The 25818-nt window shown below is 31.9% G+C and overlaps 1 protein-coding gene across 1 annotated transcript in view; it reads right to left on the bottom strand.

Moving 5' to 3' along the window:
• LOC130451839 (ceramide glucosyltransferase) overlaps window positions 1–24223 on the bottom strand; it is a 58051-nt gene extending 33828 nt beyond the window's left edge. Inside the window, exons 1-5 of the mRNA XM_056791144.1 lie at window positions 23899–24223; window positions 23668–23809; window positions 8479–8683; window positions 8130–8242; window positions 4178–4443 (exon numbers count right to left, since the gene is read on the bottom strand). Of these exons, the coding sequence (XP_056647122.1) occupies window positions 4178–4443; window positions 8130–8242; window positions 8479–8683; window positions 23668–23809; window positions 23899–23987 (815 nt within the window). The 5' untranslated portion in view covers window positions 23988–24223. The remainder of the gene's footprint in view (window positions 1–4177; window positions 4444–8129; window positions 8243–8478; window positions 8684–23667; window positions 23810–23898) is intronic.
• Between the last annotated feature and the right edge of the window lie 1595 nt (window positions 24224–25818).

The following is a 25818-nucleotide window of genomic DNA, read 5'->3' as shown; positions in this document are numbered from 1 at the left end:
TCAAATCATTCAAGTATGAAGTAATTAAATTTCAAGAATCAATTTGAGAAGGATCATTATTAAAATTTTAAGAGTAAATATTTACTCAGAACTAATACCTTAAACAATGGTGTCATTACTTTGCTTTTACTTATGCAATGAGATAAGTAATTGCAAATTTACACAAGCACCAGTAGTTAAGTAATAAACACAGTTAACACAAAATGTGAAAATATATTTCTCATTACGAGAAACATGTGTAATATTCATATACATGATGTTTTGAATCAAAAGGTACCGCTAAAGTACATGTAAAAATTATCACAAAACATGAGCACGGAAGAACAGTCGTAAAATTCCTGTGTATCTTATAAAATGAGATCGGGTCTATCATGGAAGCGAAATAAACCAAAGCTGACAATTTCTGTAGATGTAGAATTTCTGATACAAACCAGCTTCATTAGTAAACAGTACTTTTTCAACAACTCGTCGTTTTTTTGCTTTCATTTAAAAAATTACCTTATTGGAATTTAAGCTAGTTTTGTAATCATTCATTGTTTTATTTTACTATATGTATAATCAACTATTTTTGTGATAATGTAGCAATTTCTTTTGACTTTGCTATTCTTTTAGATTATTTTTAATAAAGTTATGTTAAGGATATGACGTGTTTTTTTGGAAGACTAAGTTTGAATCTTAAGTCATCACATGGCGATCCTGCCAATAGAGAATCGAAAATTGGATATACATTTTTTAAAATAGAAAAAAAAAAGAAATAATGGAAAAAAATTAATGGGAAAATAGTTATACGGTTAAATAAATATGGCGGGTAGTAATCAATCAAAAGAGTATAAAGAAGAAGTAATGATAGCTCGAGCAGAAAATAGTGGAGGACAAACTACTTCCAGTGAATTTAATAAACCAAAAGTTGTAATGGAAATAATGTTCATCACATTAGAGTCTCTAATCGTTCTAACTTACATCTATCGGAAATGCAAGAAAATGATAGAGAGGAAAATTGATTTGCAAATCAGAGCAAGCCAAGAATTAGTTTAAGAAAATATACAGATTTTACTTTTTTAGGTTACAAGAATTAAAATACGGAAAAGGAAATGGAATGGAATTAGAAAAACAGTTTTATAATTTAGCACATGAAGTTTTCCATAGGAACTTATTAAAGGACAATGATGAACGTCGCACAGATAAAAATGTTACAAATCGAAGTGTGAACAATTAGCTAAGTGTAAGGATTTAGAAGAATTTTTTCATAAATCAGAGATAGATTTGCATACTAAGATTAGAATTAAAGAACTTGCTACTACAATACATTACCGTATTACCGAAATACGAGGATGTATTGATATCTAGTTAGCCTAGACCAGTTCCATGCATAAACAAAATATTGCGTTACCATAGCAACAAACAATAACTTATCAGAAGTGTCAGTGTGAAGTTTGACGTCAAAAAAGTAAACCAGTGTTACGCAATAAATTAAAAGAAAAAAGATGTCCACCGAAATTGTGAAAATCGAAAAATTGGAGTATCGAGCCATCATAAAGTTCAAAGGTATTCAAAAGGTTTAAGGCGTAAGCAGATTTACGAAGATATGCTTAATACCCTTGGTGATCAATGTCCTTCGTATGCTACAGTGAAAAAGATGTAGACTTCTTAAACCGAATTGTTTCTATGGATGAGGCTTGGGTACATTTCTACGATCCAGAAACAAAGCAACAATCGATGGAATGGCGACACTCTGGTTCTCCAAGACCTAAGAAGTTTCGTGTCATCTCTTTCCTCAACTGATAAAAAGTTTACAAGGTCGTAAATTTTCTTCCAACAAGGAAACATTTTTTTTGAAAGGTCTAGAGACGTTACAGGTTCGCTGTAATAAATGTATCCAATTTAGAGGAGAATATGTTGAGCAATAAAATATTTTGACATTGAAATTTTATTTGGTTCTATAGTAGGCTAAGAATTTTTCAATATTCCTCGTAGAAGTCCATTTATCAGAAAGTCTATAGTTTTTGCAAATCTCAAGTTATCACAACAGTATGCAGTTCAATTAGAAATGTTTGATTATGATTTAATATCTCCTGCAAGTATTTTCAATAAATAATAACTATTTATGATCATTTTTTTCAGAATGTCTCTTTATAGCGAACGGTTTCCTTAGCATGTACAACGATCTAAAAATCCACATATCTCCTTAACAATAAATAAATAAAATTAAACAAAGTAGTATCTTTTTGTTAAAAAATCGATTGAAAAATTCATTTTTGCTATCTTTAGATTCTACAGGTTGTCTCTGTAAAAGTTGCGGATTGTTAACCATTGGGTAAGAGTTGCCTCTGGCTTGGATATATGTAATCATCTATTAAGATTTCATAATGTTCAATGTATAATCTAGAAAATATTCTTAAATATAAGTTCTGAATTCGCAACTTTTAAGGCCTATAACTCAGAAACGAGGGGTCGTATGAGAATTTTTTTATGTCACAGCATTATTTTCACGTTCTCCCGAATTTTTTGCATCGAGTCTCGGAGCACCCTTGTATACTAGTTAAAATAGATTTGCTATAAAAATTCATTCACCATATTTTTTATTACACCTCTTATAATCTACAATTAATGTGTAATTTATCTATTTCTTGAGATATAGGTACGAAATTTGGAAATTTTATTGATTAAAATGCCGATTGGGAATCAAAATAGAGATAGCGATATAATTGATAACATTTTTGTGATTGAAAAAAAAATTATTATAACATATTAATAAAAAATATATCATTCACTCAGAACACATGGTTTCGATTTAGAAAAAACGCAATTTTAGCAAACATTTTGTTTTCCTTTGATCGCTCCGAACATTTTCTTGGAAAGGAGGTTTTCCCTTGATATGTAATATAATATTCTGGTTATGCTTAGTCACCGTCATTTTTAATAACAACTAATCTTGTTTGAACAGAAAATATTGTCATTAATGAATCATCTAAATTTGAATATGTTTGTATAGAAGATAAAACACCTGATTTATTATGCGATGTTATCATTAATCAGGTAAAATATTAAGATGGACCCAATATATATGCATATAGTGCTGATAAATATAAGGATATTATTTACTGAAATTCAACCCTTCCTATCGAATTTTCTCAAGCTCCACCATGGACAATAAAAAGCACCAAATTCATCACCCACTTCACCTCATTCGACAAACATCACACAAACCATCCACTAATCAAAAGATGCTTTAGTAACATATTCGGTGAATACAAAAACTTTGTACATATTTAAACAGAAGCATCGAAATCTCGAAGATGATACGGGTATCACTATCATCACACCAACCTCCAAATATATGCTAAGAGCTTCTCCAACACTCGTCCACTTTCACTGCTGAATTATATGCAATATATCGAGCTAGCTCATAGTTACAGATACCCTTAGCTTAATCCAAATTCTTCAAAAAATTTACACCAAAAATTCCTTGGCAATCAAAATCAAGCAGAAACTGCAAAACATAAAAGATAACAACAAAAAAATGCGTTTTGTTGGATCCTCTCACACACTGGAATAAAAAGAAACGAGGAGGCAGACCTGGTTGCTAAGGAAGCTGTAAATAGTAATAATGCGTGAACTTTTTAACCAGTGCCGATATTAAATCCACACTAAAACGTAAAGTGCTCAATGAATGGGAGAACAAATGGTGAACGTCCACACATAAACTTCGTCAAGTGGGAGACTCAGTAAAACCATGGTCAATACTACCAAAAAATCGCAGAGATGAAGTTCTTCTAACGCGTCTCCGTCTAGGCCATACACGACTGACCCATAGCTACTTATTTGATGCGAAATCTGAACCAAAATGTAGCAACTGCAATTGCAAATTGACTTTAAAACACATAATCGCAAAATGTCCGTCTTTTAAGTCAGAAAGATCATCATCAAATCTACCATGAACAATATCTGAAATTTTAGGACCTAAATACAATATTACTAACCTCGATCATAAACTTAATTTAACAAATATCTGTAGATAAAATACTAACATTTAAGTCGTACTGTTAAACGCTAATAACCAGTACGCGGTTGGTGCGAATTTTGGAACTATAAAAAACCTTTAAAGAGGAGAAAATTCAATTCTGATAACATATATTTTATTTTTGAAAAGCCTTATAAAGAGAATTCAAAAACTTACCGTGTTAATCTGGCTTGAAAACTATTTACATCACAGATACCAGAGTTTTGTAAAGCAGGCTGACTACTAATGGCAGTTTTCCATCCCTTATCGAGGAATGATTTAGCTATAAAAAAATCTTCAGCTAGGTAACAGCCAAACGTTTTCAAACCACCTTGTTCTTCCAAAACATCTTTCCTGATGAGTGTAGACATGCCAGTGTGGCAATTTATGCCCAAACAATCCGCACCTAGGTACATTCTTGACTGAGCCGTACCAAAATATATCTAAAAGTAACAATTTTTTTCAACATATAAGAATTTTGTAACTTATTTCCATTTATCAAAACTGTGAAGTCAAATTCATTTTTTTTTTCTTACTTTTAAAAGTAGCAATCCGTTTATTATTAAGCAATCCATTGACCCTGAATTTTACCATAAAACAAAAATAAACAGTGAAAAACAAGTTAATAAAGGAAAAATGAGCAAAATTATTTGACAGAAGCTAATAAAATCTGAAAATTTCAAATATTTTACGAGTAAATTCAATGTGTTGTTTATTATACAAGATAGTGAGGGTATTTTTTGATGAAACAACAAATAAACATCTTTATCTTTTCCTATGTTTTCTGAAACGTAGAATCGTTTTTTCGAGGGTGCAAGGCCCAAATCTGATCGACTAATTTGTTATAAACAATTTAATTGTTGGAGTTTCTGGAGCCGTTGGCAATATTCATATTGAATACACTGTTTACACCACCACTACACCAACACTCACAGTCTGAGACGCGTTTCGATAACCAAGTAAAAAGTTTACCTTCAGACTCTGAAGACGATAATTTGGTTATCGAAACACGCGTCAGACGGTGAGTGTTGGTGTAGTAGTGGTGTAAGCAGTATATTCAGAATTTAATTGTTTATAGAGCTATAACTCTAGAACAAAAAGAGATATAAAAGAAAGTAAAAAGATCCACAAAAAAGTCTCCGCAGTTTTTTGCAAAAAATCAATCTTTAAAAAGTTATCGTCAATACAATGCAAAATTATTGTCAAATTGGAGTGTTTCCTCACTTTATCGGTCATTATTTGGTTTCTACATGACGTAGAAAGATTTATGCAGCTCATTTTAAACGTTAAAGTTTAAGATTGAAATTGAATTATGGTAGACCTTTTAAATATTATCTGCTAAGAAGTTATAGAAGTTTGAATGTAAAAATTTTCATGAAAAAATCACCGTTCATTCAATTTGTTCATAGTATTTTAAGGGTATATAATTTTTAAAGAAATGAGATGCACCTTACTTTTTTCTAAAACTTGTATCGACGAAAATTACGACAAACATTTAAGTACCAATATGTATTTACAATCTATTTTCGTACCATAATCGTTTTTCCACGTGTTTGTTATCTTTGTTACATTTACAAAAAGAAAAGCACAGTAATTTAGATTCCTTACATATGCAGTATTTTGTATTAAATTTCATGCAATTCAGTGGCAATTCATGAGCTGGTGGGTACAGCAAAGCTATTTTTTTTTTGGAACTAAAATAATTTCATCTATCTCAAATCCAAAATATTTTGAGTTTAATTTGTTACGTTGTAATTTATTGTTAATTTGCTCGTAAGTAGCATAGAAAGCTCTTAAATATGGTATCTGATAGACTTTGACGTTGGTGGCAATTCCATATAGTTTTACTTCCAAAAAAGTATTATTAACACGTACATATAAATAATAATAATAACATGCGGCTGAGATGCATGAGACAAGCGAAGGCCCATATACTTGGGCCACACTCTACCCCAGCTAAATAGGCGCGAAATCAGACTTGTGACCGGACTTCTAACCGGACACTACCATCTAAGACGTCACCTTCACACCATGGGCATAAAGGATGATCCGGAGTGCCGCTGGTGCATGGAGGAGGACAAAACTGCAGACCACGTTATATGCGAGTGCCCTGCACTCACATGGGCTCGGTTTAAACACCTGTGCAAACCCCACAACCTGCCTAACGGCGTCAAATGGTTCAAGCCAAAGCGCCTGATCGGCTTCTCAAAAGACATCGGACTTTGGTAACGTCAAGTGTGGCAAGACTGGCCTATCTCAAAGCCTATGTGCTCAACGGCTTCACGGTGGCCCACACCTACGAACTATGAACTATATAAGTGATAATTGAAAATATTTGAACATTTTGCTCAGTAGGGAAGTTAATATATTTCATAAAATTGTAAAGATTATTACTGGTCAAATACTGCTTCACATTTGGCGCGTTATGGGCAGGTGCGTTGTCCTGGTGCAAAATCCACGAGTTATTCGTCCATAACTCGGGCCGTTTTTTACGAACTAGTTCTCGCAGTATTTTCAAAACTGACAAATAGTAAGACTGGTTGACACTCTGACCCTCTGGAACACATTCAGTCACCACGATACCGTTAATGTCGAAAAAAACAATCAACATTGCCTTGAATTTTGATTTGCTCTCTCGGCCCTCACTAAAGCGCAGTCTCGTTATTTAATAGCCAGACCTCGTAAAGTATTTTAAGAAAAATCGGAAACAATATTGGGACTCAAAAATAGAAGTAATTACAGTGCCAACTATGCCACATACAACAGTAAATTAGAAGAAAGTTAAGACAAAAATGAACGCAATGGAATTGAAACTTCTAAAAAGAATAGCGGGAAAAATATAGTTAGAAAACAAAAATTGATAGTAGAAAATATGAACAAGAAATCGCTTAAATAGTAAGGACATATCGCAAGAATGAAAATATGAAGTTGACAAGAATAATAATCAGTGGGAGTGCAAAAAGATCAAATTAATGAGGTATAAAAACAGAAAAAATTAATCAAGAAAGACTTAAACTGTAAACAACATTAGAAGGAATACAAGAGAAACCGACACCTGAAAATATAAGATTTATATTTGTGAAATTATTTTTACTATACTATACAACTGAATGTTTTTATACATACATAATAAACTTTACCAAGAAAATTAATCACTGTTTGTGTATAAGCACAGGATGAAACTACCATATTTGTCATAATTAACATATTTGGATAATACTACATACTACATACATACTAGAGCGATTAAACGAATGTCATCTGTCAAAATATAACATACATCTGTCAGATAGATTAATTTTAATACTTTTTTGTTGAGAAAATATGGAAAATCAATATTTAAGTTGGAAAATTATTGAAGAAACCGGCGAAAGTTACGTAAATATTATTACAAAGGTGTTTTGTATCATGGAATAATTTCTAACCGGTTCTCTGTTTTGAAAAGCGGTAGTGGTAGAGTAGAGTGTGTTGAAAAATATCAAAGATTTTATTATTGAAAAGTCAAACCGCCCTCGTATTCAAGCGGAAATGTGATAAGTATGAATATTTATACCTTTCTTGTCATAATTGGCAATTACTAGCAGCAACATCACGCTCTGTGCATATTGAAATTGAAGAATAAATCAATGCGTATCAGTATCAAGGAGGAACATTTTATTCACATTCGACCTTCAAGTTTTGCTATTTTTATTACATGTTACGATTTTTTTTTTTTAATTTTGTTGAAAGATGTTTTGAACTCAGCATTGTGCAATAATTTCTAGCAGTTAGATATTGTATCTATTAAAAAAAATACTTGGATTCAGCGTATCAGATCTTGCAAAATTTATCTTTAAAAAGCTTGTAAGAAATGTATCGTCTCACTCTATGACAAAAAATATTTATAACAAGTTCCAGTAGTAAGCTTTTCCACCTGAACATGTTTTTGTTAAGTTTCGCACTAATTATTTTCGTTTATAATAGTGAGTTTCAAAATTTTGTCTTACATGACAGAATTGAATATATTCCATAATACATTTCACGGAATCTAAATACAAAGTGAGAAAAAAAAAAGAAAACATTTTGATTCTTATCAGCTCCATTCATTGATTCTAATTAAACATATACTCAGATTTATATATGCGCTCACCTTTTCGAGCGTGGCAGCAAATCCGTTTCTATCAGATGTAAATGGCATTTGATGCACAATGCCAGTTTTTTCAGTCATATGTTCTACCATATCTAGTAAAGTATCTTCTTTCACTAAAATCAAATAAACCAGAACTTAAACTCGCAATAAAACAAATGAAAAGGGGTGAAACTAGCATTATATTTTGTTTATTTCGGTAGAAAATGGATGTGAAAAATTGATTCAGTAAGATTTTTTCAAGCATTAAATCCTTTATATAAATTTTATAATCTAGTATTCCAAAAGAGGCATAGCACGTATGAAAAACTTATGATTAATCTCTGGTAAAAGCTTTTTGAAAATTACTTACTTCTAATGCCACTATCGGATATGAGAATTAAGTCGTAAATAGAAGACTCGTATGCTTTATTCATATTATTAATTTTTGGATTAACACCGACAGTTGAGCCACCAATAAATACTTTAGCTTGAACTTTTGGGTACTTATTTAATAATGCGTTTACTACATCTATTCCTGGGTCTTTTTCATCTTCTATACAAAAAAGGATTTCATACTAAAACATTTTTTTTTATTAGACATCATATTATAGATAATATAAATTTTACTGTAAACTTGTAAGTATTTATCATTTGACTTCATTTCTCGAATATCAATAAAAACGAGGGCCGTTTTTATTCAACCTTCAATCGCTCCATGCAGACGCTACACGGACAGAAGAAAGCGGACATGCGCTGTAGGCGACTGCGAAGATACACTCCGCCATTGTTGACATTCAGGCGTCAGTCGGCGTTGTGCTATAGCCATGTAAACATGTCCGCCATTATTCATGCTCCAGTCAAGTGTGAACTGCGAATTATGATTCGTTTTCTACAGGCTGAAGGCTGCATATATCTATCGGAGAATAATGTGTATGGGGAAAACTTTATGAGTGATGGTATTGTGCGTGAATGGTATCGAAAGTTTAAAGATGGCCGTAATGATTTTACTGCTTGGTAGTCCCTTACCAGACGAGGGAACAATTATCAAACTACCAAAGAAGGGAACTTATCTAATTGAGAAAACTGGCGACCCATCACGTTACCGAACATGGCGAGTAAGATTATGTCTAGAATTATTTTCGAAAGAATAATAGAACTATTAAACTACAATAAATATAATAATCCTATATTGCTAGTGGCCATATATGGAAGCGTAGCCCATGAAGTGAGACAGCTAATGACTACTTCTATCTCTTTCTTTTTATTTGATACGCCGTGCGCAAGCGTCGCGTTTGTAATCGTGGAGAAGAGTAGGCCACCTTCTTTCGCACCTTAAAATCTACTAATTGTAATGAATTTTGTTTACCCACGATCATGCGCACTAGACAACGTATAATAAGTAAAAGACGCATATATATCTGCACCGTGATGGTCAAGTGACTCTCCATATTCCGACTACCAATATATGAGTATAACATACAGGGTGTTGCGATGTTGTGATGTAAAAAATTCGGGAGTGAGTAGATGACGTGAAAATAATGCTGTGAGTTAAAAAAAAACCCTCGTTTCTGAGTTATAAACCTTTTTGCAAAATCAGAACTTGTATTTAAGTACATTTTCTAAATAATACATAGAACATTATGAATTTTTGATGGATGATTACGTATATCCAGTAGGTGTTTGACGGAATAAATGCTTTTATACTATTTGAAGTACTGGGGTTAACAATACGTAACTTTTAAAAGGGCAATCTGTACAATCTAAATATAACAATTCTTAATGAATATGTAGATTTTTAGATCATTGTAAATTCCAAGGAAACCATATGTCATATAGACATTCAGAAGGAAATTTTCATAAATTGTAATTATTCAATGAAAATACTCACAGGAGATATTAAAACACAATCAAACATTTCTAAATGAACTGCGTACTGTCGAACATCGTGTTACTTACATAAGGAAAACATTGAAATGTTGAACAATTTGGTTGGTTACAATCAACATCGATGTTGCGTTAATGTGTGGGCACGAATAGTGATTAATAATTTAGTAGGTTCATATTTTTTTATAATAACCTGAATGGTCCGCGATACTTAGAATTCCTACAAAATAATTTCCCACCCATCTTATATGATATTCCTCTAAACATTCGCAGATATATGTGGTTCATGCACGATGGAGGCTGTCCCCACTACAATTCCTTGATCCCTTCATAAAACTGCCAAGAACTCAACTATTTGTGTTTTGTCTAATATAGCAACAAATTATTCAAAACTATTGACTGTATCAGCAGTTTCCAATGTACAATACTGTGAGCTCTTCATGATGCTAGAATCTCAAATCTTATATATAAATATTCAAAATCAGTTTACAATTTAAAGATAGCAAAAATGAGTTTTTAAATTGCTTTTTGAACAAAAAAGTACTCCTTGTTTAACTCGACAAAATTTATGGTTTAGGAGATATGTATGTATATCGTTGTAGATGGCAAGGAAACCGTTCGCCATAAAGAGGCATTCTGAAAAAAAATATCATAAATTGTAATTATTTATTTAAAATACTTACAGAAGGTATGAAAACACAATCAAACATTTCTTGGATAGCTAATGAATAAATAAAAAAACTTTAAAAAGATTGATAATTATTTTTCATCTAGTAGGCTACTGTCAAATAAGCTACTACCTGGATGGGCAGGGATACTTAGAATTTCTCCAAAATACTTTCCCACCCATGCTTTGTGATATTCCCCTAAACATTCCCATTCCCCACTTCCCAAATTATGTAGAAAATTATGTTGATCAACATTTTCCTAATAGGTGGATTGGTCGGAAAGGTCCCTTTGCATAGCCAACACGCCCCCCTGAATTAAATATAATGGATTCAGTTTTTTGGGGATATCTTAAAAGCTTGGTATATCCAACACCGGTAATTACAAGAAACTTCCATTATGACGCTATATACGTTTTAATAAGTATTTTCAATAAATAATTACAATTTATGATGATTTCCTTCAGAACATCTCTTTATGTCGTACGGTTTTCTTGGCAATTTACAACGATCTAAAAATCTACACATCTCATAAACCATAATTTTTATCGTGTTGAGCAGAGTACCTTTTTGATTTTGAATTAATTTTTGCTATTTTTAGATTGTATAGTTACGGATTGTTAATGAATGGTTTATGGATCTGTTACTCAAGAACGTTTGATTTTCCACAGTGTATCACTCAATTAGCTAACCTAACATTTGGTTAGTTTTTAATCGAAAAGTATTAGAATTTTTCTTACAACCGATAAAACTGTCATCCAACAATTGAAATTTGCTCGAGTTCTTGCATCTAACAATCACCTGATATTCATCTGTACATGCTTGTGGTTAAGCCGTATTTACTTCATTTTCCAATACAATTCATGAGATTGTTTATCTTAGGTGTGAGATTTATGTAACCGATTTCATATCGTTATGCTCGTTACGAATGTGAGAAATTATTGAACTTTGATACATTCGTAACTGACTTCCATAATTATTGAAATTATTGTGATAAAAATGTTTCACTTTGATAATTAGCTTTATTTTGTTAAACAAAACTCTCCCAAATAAAACTTTATTACTACAAGTCATTCATTCAAATAATTCAAATTCAAGTCTACGACTTTCACGGTATAGTTTAATTGTGAAATCTCGATACAAGTTAAATTTACAAGTATATTCAAGATTTTTATTTATATTTTCACATCAACTCACTCCAGAATTTTTTTGAATTCCCTGCATATGTAAACATTAAGCCGGATTCAGACGTATTAACTCTTGCATTGACCATATTACGTCAGAGAGATTAGTACTGGAGCAAACAAAATAAAATAAAGATATTTAAATGCCCTCGCATCTATAAAGAATGACTGTTGAACGCCTAGCAAACGTGAAGTCGAGCGTAACACCAACGAATGCGTCAGCGTGGACGCGAACGTAATTTTTTAAAACAACTTAAGACACAGAGATCGATTGAATGTTATATTTGGTCTGTGCTCTTGTACGGAGCTGAAATTTGGACGCTGAAGGCCTCCACAATCACAACCTTATAGAATCATTTGAAATGTAGTTATACGCCGAAAACTATCATACCCATGTCATGTCCTCCGAGACTTTTATTGAAGGGCAAAATAGACGACCGTTGGTGCATAGGAAAAAAACAAATATCCTAGTTGAGAAACATCCGAGAGTGGACAGACATACATAGCATCGAACAATAATTGTTTAGGCTGAAAACATTGTGATTGCCAACATCAAGGAGACTTGACAATGCACATTAAGATGGTCATTTATCCAATCTTCCAAAAACTGCGGCGAATCATCAGTACCTTAGTGGTATAAATTAATCCAGTTCAAACTTTGTTAGATTTAGAACCCCAAATGTTCTGTAGACTGACTTCCCGAAACCAATCACGTCGATATTACTCAATACAATATTTTAAAACTGAAAGACTTTGTGGTTCGTTTCATAAAAGTAGGTAATCTGTGTTGCAATATATTTCAGCTTGTGATGAGCGTAATTGGAAAGCGTGACTAAATACATCACCATATCAAAACGATATCGATGAGGATAGTATATTTTTAAGCGACTGGAAGACAACACATCGTCTTCTTATCAAAGTTGTGAAACCTGCTCTTATTTGAATTTCAGCGTAATAATTTTCTAGAACGATATTTCTACATGAAAATATACTTTCCTCCAACAAATTTCAAAGCAAAATATTTCTCAAATATGTTTAGAGAAACAGAGTTTTTCTCGTATTTTTTAAGAAATGTATTCATGAAATCAAAATATTGGGAATATTGTCGGTTATTGCGAGTCTGTCTACTTATGTTAATCATACCAAATTCCAGGAGTTCGAAATTATCGCCATGTTATTGATTTCGACAGGGGTAGAATTGTCGCATATCGAGATTTTAGTTTATCCCAAGGGCGAAATTGCCCGTCGTGTTAACGTTAATTTTTCACAAGCAGACATCGACTCATTTCTTTATTGTCAATGCCTAGACATGAACAGTAGCGTATTCAGCTACGGAGACGTCAAATAAATTTTTGTCTTGAGATCACAGTACCAAAAAATTAAGGTCAATAAACTACTTGTTATATGAAACTGAGTTTACGAACGTTGTCTGAAAAGTTTCCGAACTAAAAAAGAAACAAGTCAATTTTTTCATAATCATTTCTATTTTCCAAGATCGTTCTATTAAGTCTATATACACTTAGTCCATTGTTGCCGTAACCTTTAACAAAACTTCCAAATAATAGTTGCTGCCTCTTTTCTCAAAATAAGTGTTTAAATATGAGATACGTCCTCATCTGATGAATATCTCTCTCCAGCAAATGAAATTTTTAGGTTAAGAAACAGGAAAAAATCGCTGGGGGACCAGATCTTGTGAATATTATGAGTGGTTATTCAATTCGACTACAATTCGTGAATTTTAAATATGGTGATAAACGAAATTTGAAAATGTGCATTGTTTTGATGAAAAAACCTTTTTATTTTTTCAAATATGGTCGCTTTTCCCAATTCCTTCCCCTACTTTATCAAAACACTGATGCGTGGTACTCTCCTGTTGTTTTGCCTTTTTGTCGACAGCCGATGAACATAATCTTATCACTACCCTAACAAACGGTCGCCATCACTTTTCGGCCAATGAAACCGTCTATTGCTTTTTTCGAGGCAGGTTCGTCCTTAGTAATCCAATATCTTCACTATTATTTTATTTCAAGAATATAGTAGTGGATTCAGGTTTAATGTACAGTTATGACTCGATGCAAAAAATACGACTTATTTTGCTTAAACCGTACCAATAAGGAATCGAAAATGTTCATTCGAATGCGCTTTTGGTCAAAAATGAGTAAACGCGGCACCTAGATCGCGGATTGCTTACGCATATCTAATTCTTCTATCAATATATGGAAAATGCGATCTTTGAATATGCCGATAGCCTTTTTTATCTCTCTAACTCAATCCGACGGTCGTCCATTACCATTTGGTCAACGTTTTCGATGAAATTGCTGGTTATCGCACTTTATCTAACTCCTCTCTCATGTGTGTATGCGTATATATATATATATATATATATATATATATATATATATATATATATATATATATATATATTTTGAAATAAAAATTTATATTAGTTCATAAAGTCAATAGGTTGATTAAAATAACTTAAATAAAGTGTGGTAAACATTAGAAGGATCCTATTTTTATTTGGGAAGGAAATCAATGTATGAATAACAGATTTAAGCAAGTAAATATTATATGCTAAAATAATATCGTAATTTGATAATGAAAGTTTCAAACATGACAATTTTTTCTGTTTGGAATTTTTATGATACTTTTAGGTTCCATTGAAGGCATTGTAATTTTAAAAGATAACCAGATTACAGTGATTGTAAATGTAGAAACAAATGAGATAAACGTTAACAAATAATATTTGTTCAATAAGTGTTACGTTGAATCACACAATTATATTGATACCAGATAAGGATGAAATGACGTAATTTCCAGGCGTACGTTTTATTAGTCAGGTTCAATTGCTAAAATAGGTAGATACACAAAAGAATATTTAGGATAAAATCTATGATAAAGAAAAAGCGGATTGTCCCAGAGTTTAACAGATCACCGATCATCAATGGTGCGGCATTTAAAGTAACGACAAAATATTACAATTTCGGTCTGAATGCACAAAAATTTGTTTTAATATATATATATATATATATATATATATATATATATATATATATATATATATATATATATATATACATATAAATTTTTGCATGGAAGTGCTTGATGCTTTATTGGAAATTCATCGGAATGGGATGATACATCTCCAAAAACCCATTGGCTTAAGCTGAGCATTTAAACTTAATAGATACTTATAAGCTCCATAATAGTGTGGGGCCAGATTTTAATGGAATGTTTTAAATAAAATGATTGGAAAAACCCACAATAAACATTCAAATTCAAGTAAGTTTGTTATAAACATTGATCATTTAATCCAAGGAACGTCGTGCCTATAAAAACTTTGAGAAAATCTTACAAAAGGCTACAAGTATGGCTCAGGTTGTCAACATAAAAACGAGTTTTTCTTTTACAATCGTGATTCGCCCTAAAATAAGTCCTAAACAGTTCCATTGAACATTTTAAAAACTTGAATACAAAAATAAATTAATTCATAAGGTAAACTGACAATGACAGTATCTATTTGAGGAAATGCATTTTCCAGTAAATCAATTTACTGTCGCTACTATAAGCAAAACACCCGGTCCGAACCTTTGAAGTTCCGGGTATTTTCTGCATAAATCGTGATAAGGTATGAAGCAAATTGGTTTTTTCATATCGCATGCACAATGTCCGAGGACGCAGTATGTATTCACCAGAAGAGAAAATCTACCGCACTGAGCAGTAAGAAGTGAGGAGAGATGAGCGGAGAAAGAGAATAGGTCATTGGCAAATGTTATGGGATATATCGACTAAAGGAAGATGGTCTTATTCCGCGGGTGGGCACCTGACTCAGCCACTCCTACGAAGAGGTAAATTAGTAGTTGACCCAGATGCTCTTTGGGCACGAATGCTCTAGAGGATACCTTCACAAGTTCAAACATGACAATCCCAGGAGTAACAACATATCCGGGAAACAACGAAAATGCGGAGCACGTATTCTTAGTATACCCGCATTTCAGCATGCTTCGACACATCTGAGAAGCTTTAATCGGAAATATGTTGGAAGCTATGCTGTCAACGGAGACTGTCTGGACAGCCACGAGCACATTCGCCGCTCATGTATTAAAGAAAATTCACTCTGAAGAGAACAAAAAGAGGAAGGATCAAAATCTTAAGAGAGGAAGCGATTGACGAAAGAGCCCCGTAGCTAGATAGACTAGATAGTAACACCTAACGGTAGTTTTAACAGGGGCCAGAGATAGAGGAGGTTTTTTAATCGTTATGAAAAATATTCCGAGTCCGGAATGCGAACCACTGAAGATAAGTAACAATATTTTTTACCCAAACCTCTATAAAAAATATTGTATGTGAAAAGAAAGAGACGCCCGGTCCGAGAGCGAAAACCTCTTGGATCTTTGCTATTTACAATTACTGCTACTCCTTCTATTGCATACAACAAAATGAAACATCTATTAGGACTAATATCAACCATTGGGGATTTTCGATTCGCTCCTTGAAAACAAAAATTCTTTTTTTTTTAAATAAGTAGCAACAGACAAGCGATATAATTGGAAAATTTGGACTAATCTTCTCTCAATAGTCACCAAGAATATAGCGTTGAGCAACTATTGAATAAAACTAAACAGATCTAAATTTCTTCATTTTGTGGCGATGTGTTAATACAAATAACACCTTTTACGTCTTTCCAAAATGAGAGCACACGGGATACTAAACTGGAAAAGTTTCCGGACGTATAATCGTCTATGCATACGAACCGTCAAGGGCCCTGACCCGGTGTTTTTTAAAATATTATGTAGTGTCTATCATTACTTTCAAACAATGTGTTATCATATCTTTTTCCCGCTACCTCCCTGAACACACCACTTTTCTGTCCGGTTTAGGATAATAACAAAAACAAGTTTAGCATTTTGGAGTACATGATATCCATTTATCGGGGTACCAGATTTCGGAAAATAGTACTTCCGGTTTTACCAATAATTGGATTAGTTCGGTTTATTCTTTGAAGGGGATTACTTTCTACTACTACTTTCAGGAGATGATGATTTGGCTGAAGAGAGGAAAGATATACAAAGAAAAAATCAAATATAATTGTTGTTCTTGCTTTTCTTTATTAAACTTTTATTTACATTCGAATTGGGAACTGTCTCTTCATATTGTTGAGCAGAACAAGAAACGGATACATTTTCTGATTAGGTTAGGTTTACTTTAGCTTCTATCGTTTCGTATAATTAATAAATCCAATTCAAAAAGCCGGAAGAATAAGTGTGTTTTTATTATAAATTTAAACCAAGCAGCTACGAAATTATATTCCAAACTACTTACTACCTCTGCACCTATACGCACAATTATAAAATTCTGTATAACGCACGTTTCGGTAACCAGGTTATCGTCAGAAACCGAATTTAAACCTCTTACCTTCGGACAGTGTAATTGTGTAATAGTGAGTGTTGTAGTGGCAGTCAAAGGGGTCAATATCAACATTTAATAAATTGCGATGTATGATGTTATTTCAACATCCCAAAACACATCAGTAGTTAAAGGAATATTAGACACATTGCTGGTGGATAGGTCATTTTCAAAAATGATATTTATAAAAAAAACTATCTAACTACACCAGCGAAGACTAAATAATTTAGCTATAATTTCTATTCAACGTGAAATTTTAACAGGAACACGAAAAGATCAATAGAAAATTTTGTGAATACATAACCAAGGAAGAAAAAGTTTCTGTAGGATTATATTACATTGTTCTATCATATGCAAAAAATTTTGTGAAAAATAACAGTTTCATGTTTTCAAATTGAATTGAGGTTTCGTTGGTATTTATGAAATTAGTTTGAAAATGAATTTTAGTTAATCCACAGCTTCTGTGGTTTCATTTATAAATATCTTGATTTTCTTATCGCCTTACAAGACGGTGGAATTGAAACTAGTCGACGAATACAGCGCATTAGTAAAACGTAGAAAGTTAGTGCAAGTCAGCGTCTGGGTCCCAAACAAATCAATTTTAACTAACAGACATTCATTTCTTAAAATTGAGAGGTTTGAGTTAAGTAACCGACATCGAAATTATTTCATGTTCATTAATATACCAAAAACATAAAATTGTATAGGAAGCTGACGGAAGAACTGGCAATCTTAGAACATTATTTATACTATTTGTATTACATATATCAATACTTTCTTCAATAATAAAAATATGAAACCATTTACAAAATTGTTCTTAAAACAATATAATAAAGATAAATGACTTCCTGTACATGCTGAAGCGTAGCTTATAAAATGTAAATATATATGATAAGATTATAGAAAACGTTCTGTCAAACGTTTTTTCTGTATGTCTCAGTTGTTGTTTACCACTAAAAATTCGTGTTCTGAAGGTGTTCATAGATGTCACTCAAGCCGCACTTAACTCAAACTACACTAAATATGAAGTTGACGCGATAAGAGTCTATGCTTATGGAGCACTTCTGAAGTAGAGAAAGTTTGGCAACAACCCAATAATTGAGAAATTTTGGTTCTTTTTCTTATTAACACATTAGTTTACATCTATTAAATTCATTTTAATTTGATTTTGAGATTAATATTAAGAGTTTCATTCTTATTTATCACATACGATGGTTGTTTGAAAAGTTCCCGACCTAACAAAGAAATAATATAAATAAGCACTTTTATTTTTCAACATAGTAACCTACAAAGTCCAAAAGCTTTTGCCAACGAAGCTCTTCTTAACGGAGTTTACGTATGCAATAACGTTCTCGTCTGATGAAAATATCTCACCTTCAAGTGGAACTGTGAGGCTAGGGAACAGGAAAAAAATGTTGGGGGGACAGATCTGGTGAATATGGAGTGTAGTCAACCAGTTCGAAAATCAATTCGTGAATTTTAACTATGAAGATCACCGAAGTGTGAGAAGGTTCGCCATTTGCAATCCACTGTCTTGACTATTTTTCTTTGTAGGAGTTTAGTTGTAGATCCAAGTTTCCCCACAGTTATAAATTCGACTTATATTGCTAAAACCATGTTATAAGGCCTGAGAAATGCGCTACTAGTCCAAAATAAGCAAACGCGGTATCCAGTATATGAACTTATCAAAGATATCGTTAGTTGTAACAGTTTTTGACCGTCCCGAACGCTCGTTATCTGTCAAACTGATACGGCCACATAATTTGTTGTATTTTCAGAAAAATCTTCACAACGACTCACTTATACGATTGTCAAACAGAAAATAAGCATCCAAAATTGCTGAAATTTTAGTGAGGACCTATCAATGCATACGCAAATATATACTCCAATTTACATTTATAAATGCTGTCATCATCAGATTGAGGTGGTAAACAGGCAACCCTCATATTAATTATAACAGTTACGACGTAGTTTTTTATTTAATAAGGATAGTATAATAATTTAAATGTTCTCTTGACCTTTGGTACGAAATTTTGGGATGTTTTGTTTGGTACGTGTGCTTGTAATCATTCGAAATCAAAATTTGACTGTCTAAATTAAATTGGATTTTGAATATACTTATAAATTCAACCTATATCGAGATTTTCCAATTAAATTATACCATGGAAATCGTACACTTAATTTTAAATAAATTAAGAATCTCACTGCCGCGTTTGTAATTTGTTTTCTCAAAATTATCAAAGTCAAACATTTTTATCACAATAATGTTAATAATTATAGAAGTCAGTATTGAACGTTTCAAGGTTCAATAGTTTCTTACATTCGTTAAAAGCATAACGATATGAAATCGGTTACATAAATCTCACACCTAAGATAAACAATCTCATGAATTGTATTGGAAAATGAAGTAAATACGGCTTAACCACAAGCATGTACAGATGAATATCAGGTGATTGTTAGATGCAAGAACTCGAGCAAATTTCAATTGTTGGATGACAGTTTTATCGGTTGTAAGAAAAATTCTAATACTTTTCGATTAAAAACTAACCAAATATTAGGTTAGCTGATTGATACACTGAGAACAATCTAGCCTTCTTCTTGAATATTATATATTTTTATTACTAGTATTTATTTCCTTCACTCTTAATCGAGGAGCATTGGCAAACACACCAAAGAGAAGAGGGGTAATTTTGGGTAGTGGCAGACATGATGGAATGATAAAAGATTTATGTGAAAATAAAGTGGATATTTAATAAAAAATAGATTATACTTATAGGCCTTAAAATTGCGAAATCAGAACTTATATTTATAATTCTCAGCCTACTATAGAACTTAACAAAATTTCAATGTCAAAATATTTTATTACTCAACATATTCTCCTCTTAATTGGATACATTTATTACAGCGAACCTGCAACGTCTCTAGAGCTTTAAAAAAAAATGTTTCTTCTTGCTATGCAAACCAGACCTCAACAGCTTTTATTGCCTCCTCGTTGGAAGAAAATTTACTTTTTCAGTTGAGGAAAGGAGCCGAATCTGGTGAATAAGGGGGGTGTTCTAGTAATTTTTTGCATGGCAACATGAGTGTGCAGGGGCGTTGCCTTGCAAAAACAAAACACCTTTGGATAGCTTTCCGCGTCTTTTCTCTTAAATTTTTTTCCCTAGAGTGGTCAGTAATGTCGAATAGTAATCTCCAGTTATTGATCTACCCTCATCCAAAAAAACAATTATGATTACTCCATGGCAATCACAAAAAACTGAAGCAAGAATTTTTCCAGCAGATTTTTGGACACGAAACTTCTTAGGTCTTGGAGAACCAGAGTGACACCATTCCATCGATTTTTGCTTTGTTTCTGGATCGTAGAAATGTACCCAAGTCTCATCCACAGTAACAATTATGTTTAATAAGTCTACATCGTTTTCAAATCGAACACAGATCGAACATTCAAACGTTTGGGGATCCATTTTGCAGCAATTTTTTTTCGTGCCCAAATTGACGTGAACTATATGATGAAGGCGTTCGTATGAAATATTCGGTGCTTCGAATATCCGTTTTAGCCCAATTCGACGGTCTGATAAAATCATGTCATGAACTGCATCGATATTTTTGGGGACTGACACAGAAACTGGTCTTTCCAATCGGTCACCATCCAATGAAAAATTTACCTCTTTTGAAGCTTGCAGTCCAATTTTTACACGGTCGCATAAGAAGGACATTGATCACCAAGGGTATTAAACATATCTTTACCTCTTTTGCTCTAGTTTACTTTTTTGACGTCAAACTTCACACTGACACTTCTAATATGTTATTGTTCGTTGCTATGGTAACGCATTATTTTGTTTATGCATGGAACTGGTCTGGGCTAACTAGATATCAATACATCCTCGTAAGTATATTTTCTAAATTATACATTCGAACATTATAAATTTTTAATGTATGATTACGTAAGTTCATTTTTTTAACAAAAAGGTACTCTTTGTTTAACTTGATAAAATTTATGGTTTAGGAGGTAGATAGAGTGTTCCTTAGACACTTGAAGTTCCATTAATATAATTATTTATAGCGGTTTGTAAACAGATACGAGTTGTCGAGTATGGTAGTTGGATTATAAAAACCAAGTTTAATTGATTATTTTCTTGCTTAATAAATAGTTTTTTACAAAGTAGTTTTGATGTTTTGATACAAAGAAAGTGGTCAACCATCATTAATTTGCCCGAAGATACATTGCAGTACATTCCAAGAAAACCCTTCGCCATAAATAGACGTTCTGGAGAAAATTATCACAAATTGTAATAATTCATTGAAAATACTCACAGGAGGTATGCAAAGAAACCTCTCCGACCAATCCACTTATCAAGAAAAATGTTAATCACCATGATTTTTTACATAATTTAGGAAGTAGGGAGGGGATCCATCGTGCATGAACCCCATATCTATGGGAATGTTTAGAGGAATATCACATAGCATGGGTGGGAAATTATTTTGTAGAAATTCTAAGTACCATCGAGGTAGTAACTTATTTGACAGTAGCCTACTAGATGAAAAATAATTATCAATATTTTTCAAGTTTCTCCTTATGTCAGTAATATGATCTTAGATAGTATGTAGTACAAATGTTTATTTATTTATCCATTAATTCTCCAAGAAATGTTTGGTTCTGTATTAATACCTCTTGTAAGTATATAAGTTAAACAAGGAGTACCTTTTTGTTTAAAAATCAATTTAAAACCTCATTTTTGCTATCTTTAAATTAAAGGTTGTCCCTGTAAAAGTTACAGATAGCTACCCATTAGGCATGAACCGCCCATGACCTCCAGATAGTAGTATATTATTATTTATTCCATCAAACACACTACAAGGACATACATAATCATCCATAGAAAATTCATAATATTCGAATATATAATTTAGGAATTATAATTGACAATTGCTCACTCCCGAATTTTTTGCACAAAGTCTCATATAATTTCAAGCAGACAATCACCCTTTTCAAATTAAATATTGAAACAAGCTATGAAAACTGATTTTGAATATTTATATATAAGATTTGAGATTCTTGCATCATGAAGAGCTCACAGTATTGTACATTGGAAACTACTGATACAGTCAATAGTTTTAAATAATTTGTTGCTATATTAGACAAAACACAAATAGTTGAGTTCTTGGCAGTTTTATGAAGGGATCAAGGGGTTGTAGTTCTCCCTTTATATTTGGATAACTGGTTGTATTACACAAATTCAGGAAATAGCTTATTTTTGCCTGTGAATTTTCCATAATTTAGAGAAGGAACACTATCCTTTTACTTGTGAACGACAATGTTTTTGCTATTTTAAAATTTTTGTCTTTAATCGCATCTCAGGCTATCTATAATTTACTATAAAATCGCTAGACTTTGAGTGTATCTATACAATGTGGAAAATATATTTTGGGGATATTTTGATTTATATGTATCACTTGTTTTCTTTATTAGATAGATAACCAAGGATTTAACAGTGATATTAACAATTATATAACCGTTTTCAAACCATAATTGAATGTTCAACTAAACATTTCTTACAAATACTAATCTACCAGTCTTGTTTAAAGAAATATTTAATTCTATTGACTGCAATAGTAGTATGAGTAGTGACTATTGCCAACTACTCCAAAAGCTTAACTCAAATTTGCAAGAAGAGATCTAATTTTGCACGACAAAAAATAAACCAGACATTAGTTTTTAGACAGGCACAACAATAGTAGAAGTTGGTGTAATTAATCCAATAATTGTCAAAATTAATTGATCCTGGACTTCAAAACTACCTGTCATTTCCTTTTAGAACTGTGATGATATAAATTTATTCATGTACCTAGCTATTAAAATTAAATACAATTCAGACTAAAACTAACAACAATATTTTCTTTCTGAATATGAGGTTTTCACAAGCAGATAATTTTTGAATCTGTATAATTAATCTAGATATCTAACAATATAGTTTTTTTATTTTTCAAGTTATTTTGAAAGCAAATGTATTTACTATTAATAATAATTTACCCATATTTATCTGTAGAAACTTTGATTATTTACTATGATTACACATTATTTTAAAAACGATAAACACATGATTAAAAGTACTGTAAAAGTATATTGATACAAAGTTAATTGCTTACATGTTTTAAAATTTTGATTCATACCAATTCCACTACAACCAAAGATGTAAATATAGAATTACATATACATACCCACTTTTACATGTCATGCTTCGGATTTTGTTTCAAAAATATTCACAAATACCTACTTAAATAAATCATTTTGGATAGATGATCAATGTACCTTTTTCAAGAAAAAAAATCACTTTTTTATAAAACAATGAGATAAAAAACAATTGGCAAGCATATAATTGCAAGTTTACAGTCGTTAGTAGTAAAATGCTGAGTACTTACCATGGGATAATTCATAGTAAAAAAAGTTTCCAAATTTGATACCAAATGGGGATCGGTCCCCATAAGAGGTTTTAATATTGACACACCGGGATAGGGTTCATCTGTGGATAATGGTTTAACCTTCCTGTGCAGTCTATATTTACTAAAACATAACAAAACAATTTATAAAACAGAGTAATCGGAAGAAAAACAAATGAAGCGCTTGGTTGAGGTTATGTTTGAAAGTCTTACCCGTAAAATATCGCTAGCAAATGAAGTACCCATAGTCCTGACCAATATATGAGAAAAAATATTGCAAATCCATGTAAAGTGTAAATCATTGGGTCTTATTGGCTTAAAACTAGAAAACACTACAATCAACATCCCTATCTAAACACGTTCATTTCTTTGATGTAACTATATAAAATGACCCCTTCAGCCACAACTGTCACAGTACACTAAACAAAAGAGTGGGACGCTTGATATGTTTCATGGATCTGTCAGTTCTAATCCTAAAATAAAGTAACTCATACCATGTTTCATTAATTCCTTACGATAGTAAATTGAATTGCGAACTGGTCGACTGCTACAAACCAATTCGTAGAAGTACTAGAAAAAATAATCTAATGCAGATATCAACGTTGTCAGATTATAAAAAACACAGAATAATTTAGGAATGGAATTTTTTCATATTTATTTAATTAGAAGTCTAATGAAATAAATGGATGAAGGTTATGAGGTTATGAGATTGGAAATCAAATAAAAAATTTAATTGAATTATTTTCATTGTCTATTATCCTTTCTTTAAAATTACTTTCTGTATATTGAAATTCTTAACAAATATATGGGTTTTCTTTCTTCAACCAAAATTCTGATTTATAAGGGATTACTAAAAATATATACGGCTCATGAAAAAATCTACAGTAACATTGTACTTGAATATATTTTTAAGTATAGGTACATTAAATTTATTTGTTCATTTGGGAAGAAAAACTATCTATTTAATGAATTTGAGAAGCTCGTACGAGTTCAAAGAACTTTATCATAAAATAGGTGAAAATTTCATTATGATAATTTTCTCACTACTCGTTGAATTTGGAAATGGCGAGGCATATTGTCATAGCATAAGCAAAGATTGTAAAATTAATAGCTGACAATTTTTTTACAGACGCAAAAAATGCTTACACATCGTCTATGAATCTGGAGATGGTGAGACTTATTTCAATAGCATAAGCAAATATTGGAATTACTTTTTCAAATTGCAAAATTAATGAGCTGACAAATTTTTTACAGATGTAAAAAATGCTCACATATCGTCTACATTATGTAGGAATGTATGAAATCATTTTTTACATTAATATTATGGAGATTAAGTCTAACGAGCAAATTTGGCATCGTACAAGTTATTACAACTTACAGCTAGAAAAAGAATTATGTTTATATTGTGGATAGTACTGGATGGTATAAATATAACCGTGCATTCTGAAAAACGAATTAAAAGATGGGTAATTCCCACGCAAAACATTGAATTGTTAGTTATCACAACGCTTCATACTCAATAACAGAAATTTCAACACCACAATGTGTTGTTTACTAATGAATTTTGATTAATGATATTCAATATGTGTTAAGATTGACGTCTTAGTTGTTCAATTGTTTAGGGTATTTTTTCCATTTTCTAATAATGTCCATATGTTTTGAAAATAAAATCAACTCCTAACCGTACACGTACCTTAAATATATGTTAGGCGACTAGGCTTCCCTTCGTATCCTTGGTCATATTTAGTAAATTCAGTGCTATGTACCTGTCGATGTTAGTTAGATGTATCTGTTGTTCGCTCATGTCTCCTTTCTCTTGTTGTTTTTGTGTTATTTTGATAGACAAAGTAAAAATATCTCCATTATCGTGATTTCGACGACTCCATTATACTAGTGTGTTGTAAATCTGATTTTTCTTTTGTTGATCAGCATTTCTTTTTGTGAAAACAATGTTACATATAGCTCTCATATAATATCTCTATGTACGTATTTGTCGGTTCGAATAGATGAGTAATTATGGCAATTCTTTCTTTTTTTATTTGTAGTGCCAAGGCGTATCAAGTAATAACATTATTTTACAGTATTTTTTATTTAATGTTTAGCTAATATCACTATCATAAATCATAAAATCAT

The sequence above is a fragment of the Diorhabda sublineata genome, chromosome X, assembly GCF_026230105.1.
Source record: "Diorhabda sublineata isolate icDioSubl1.1 chromosome X, icDioSubl1.1, whole genome shotgun sequence".
Taxonomy (NCBI): Eukaryota; Metazoa; Arthropoda; class Insecta; order Coleoptera; family Chrysomelidae; genus Diorhabda; species Diorhabda sublineata.
Note: the sequence above shows the minus strand (reverse complement) of the source record. Positions and strands in the feature narration are given on the sequence as shown.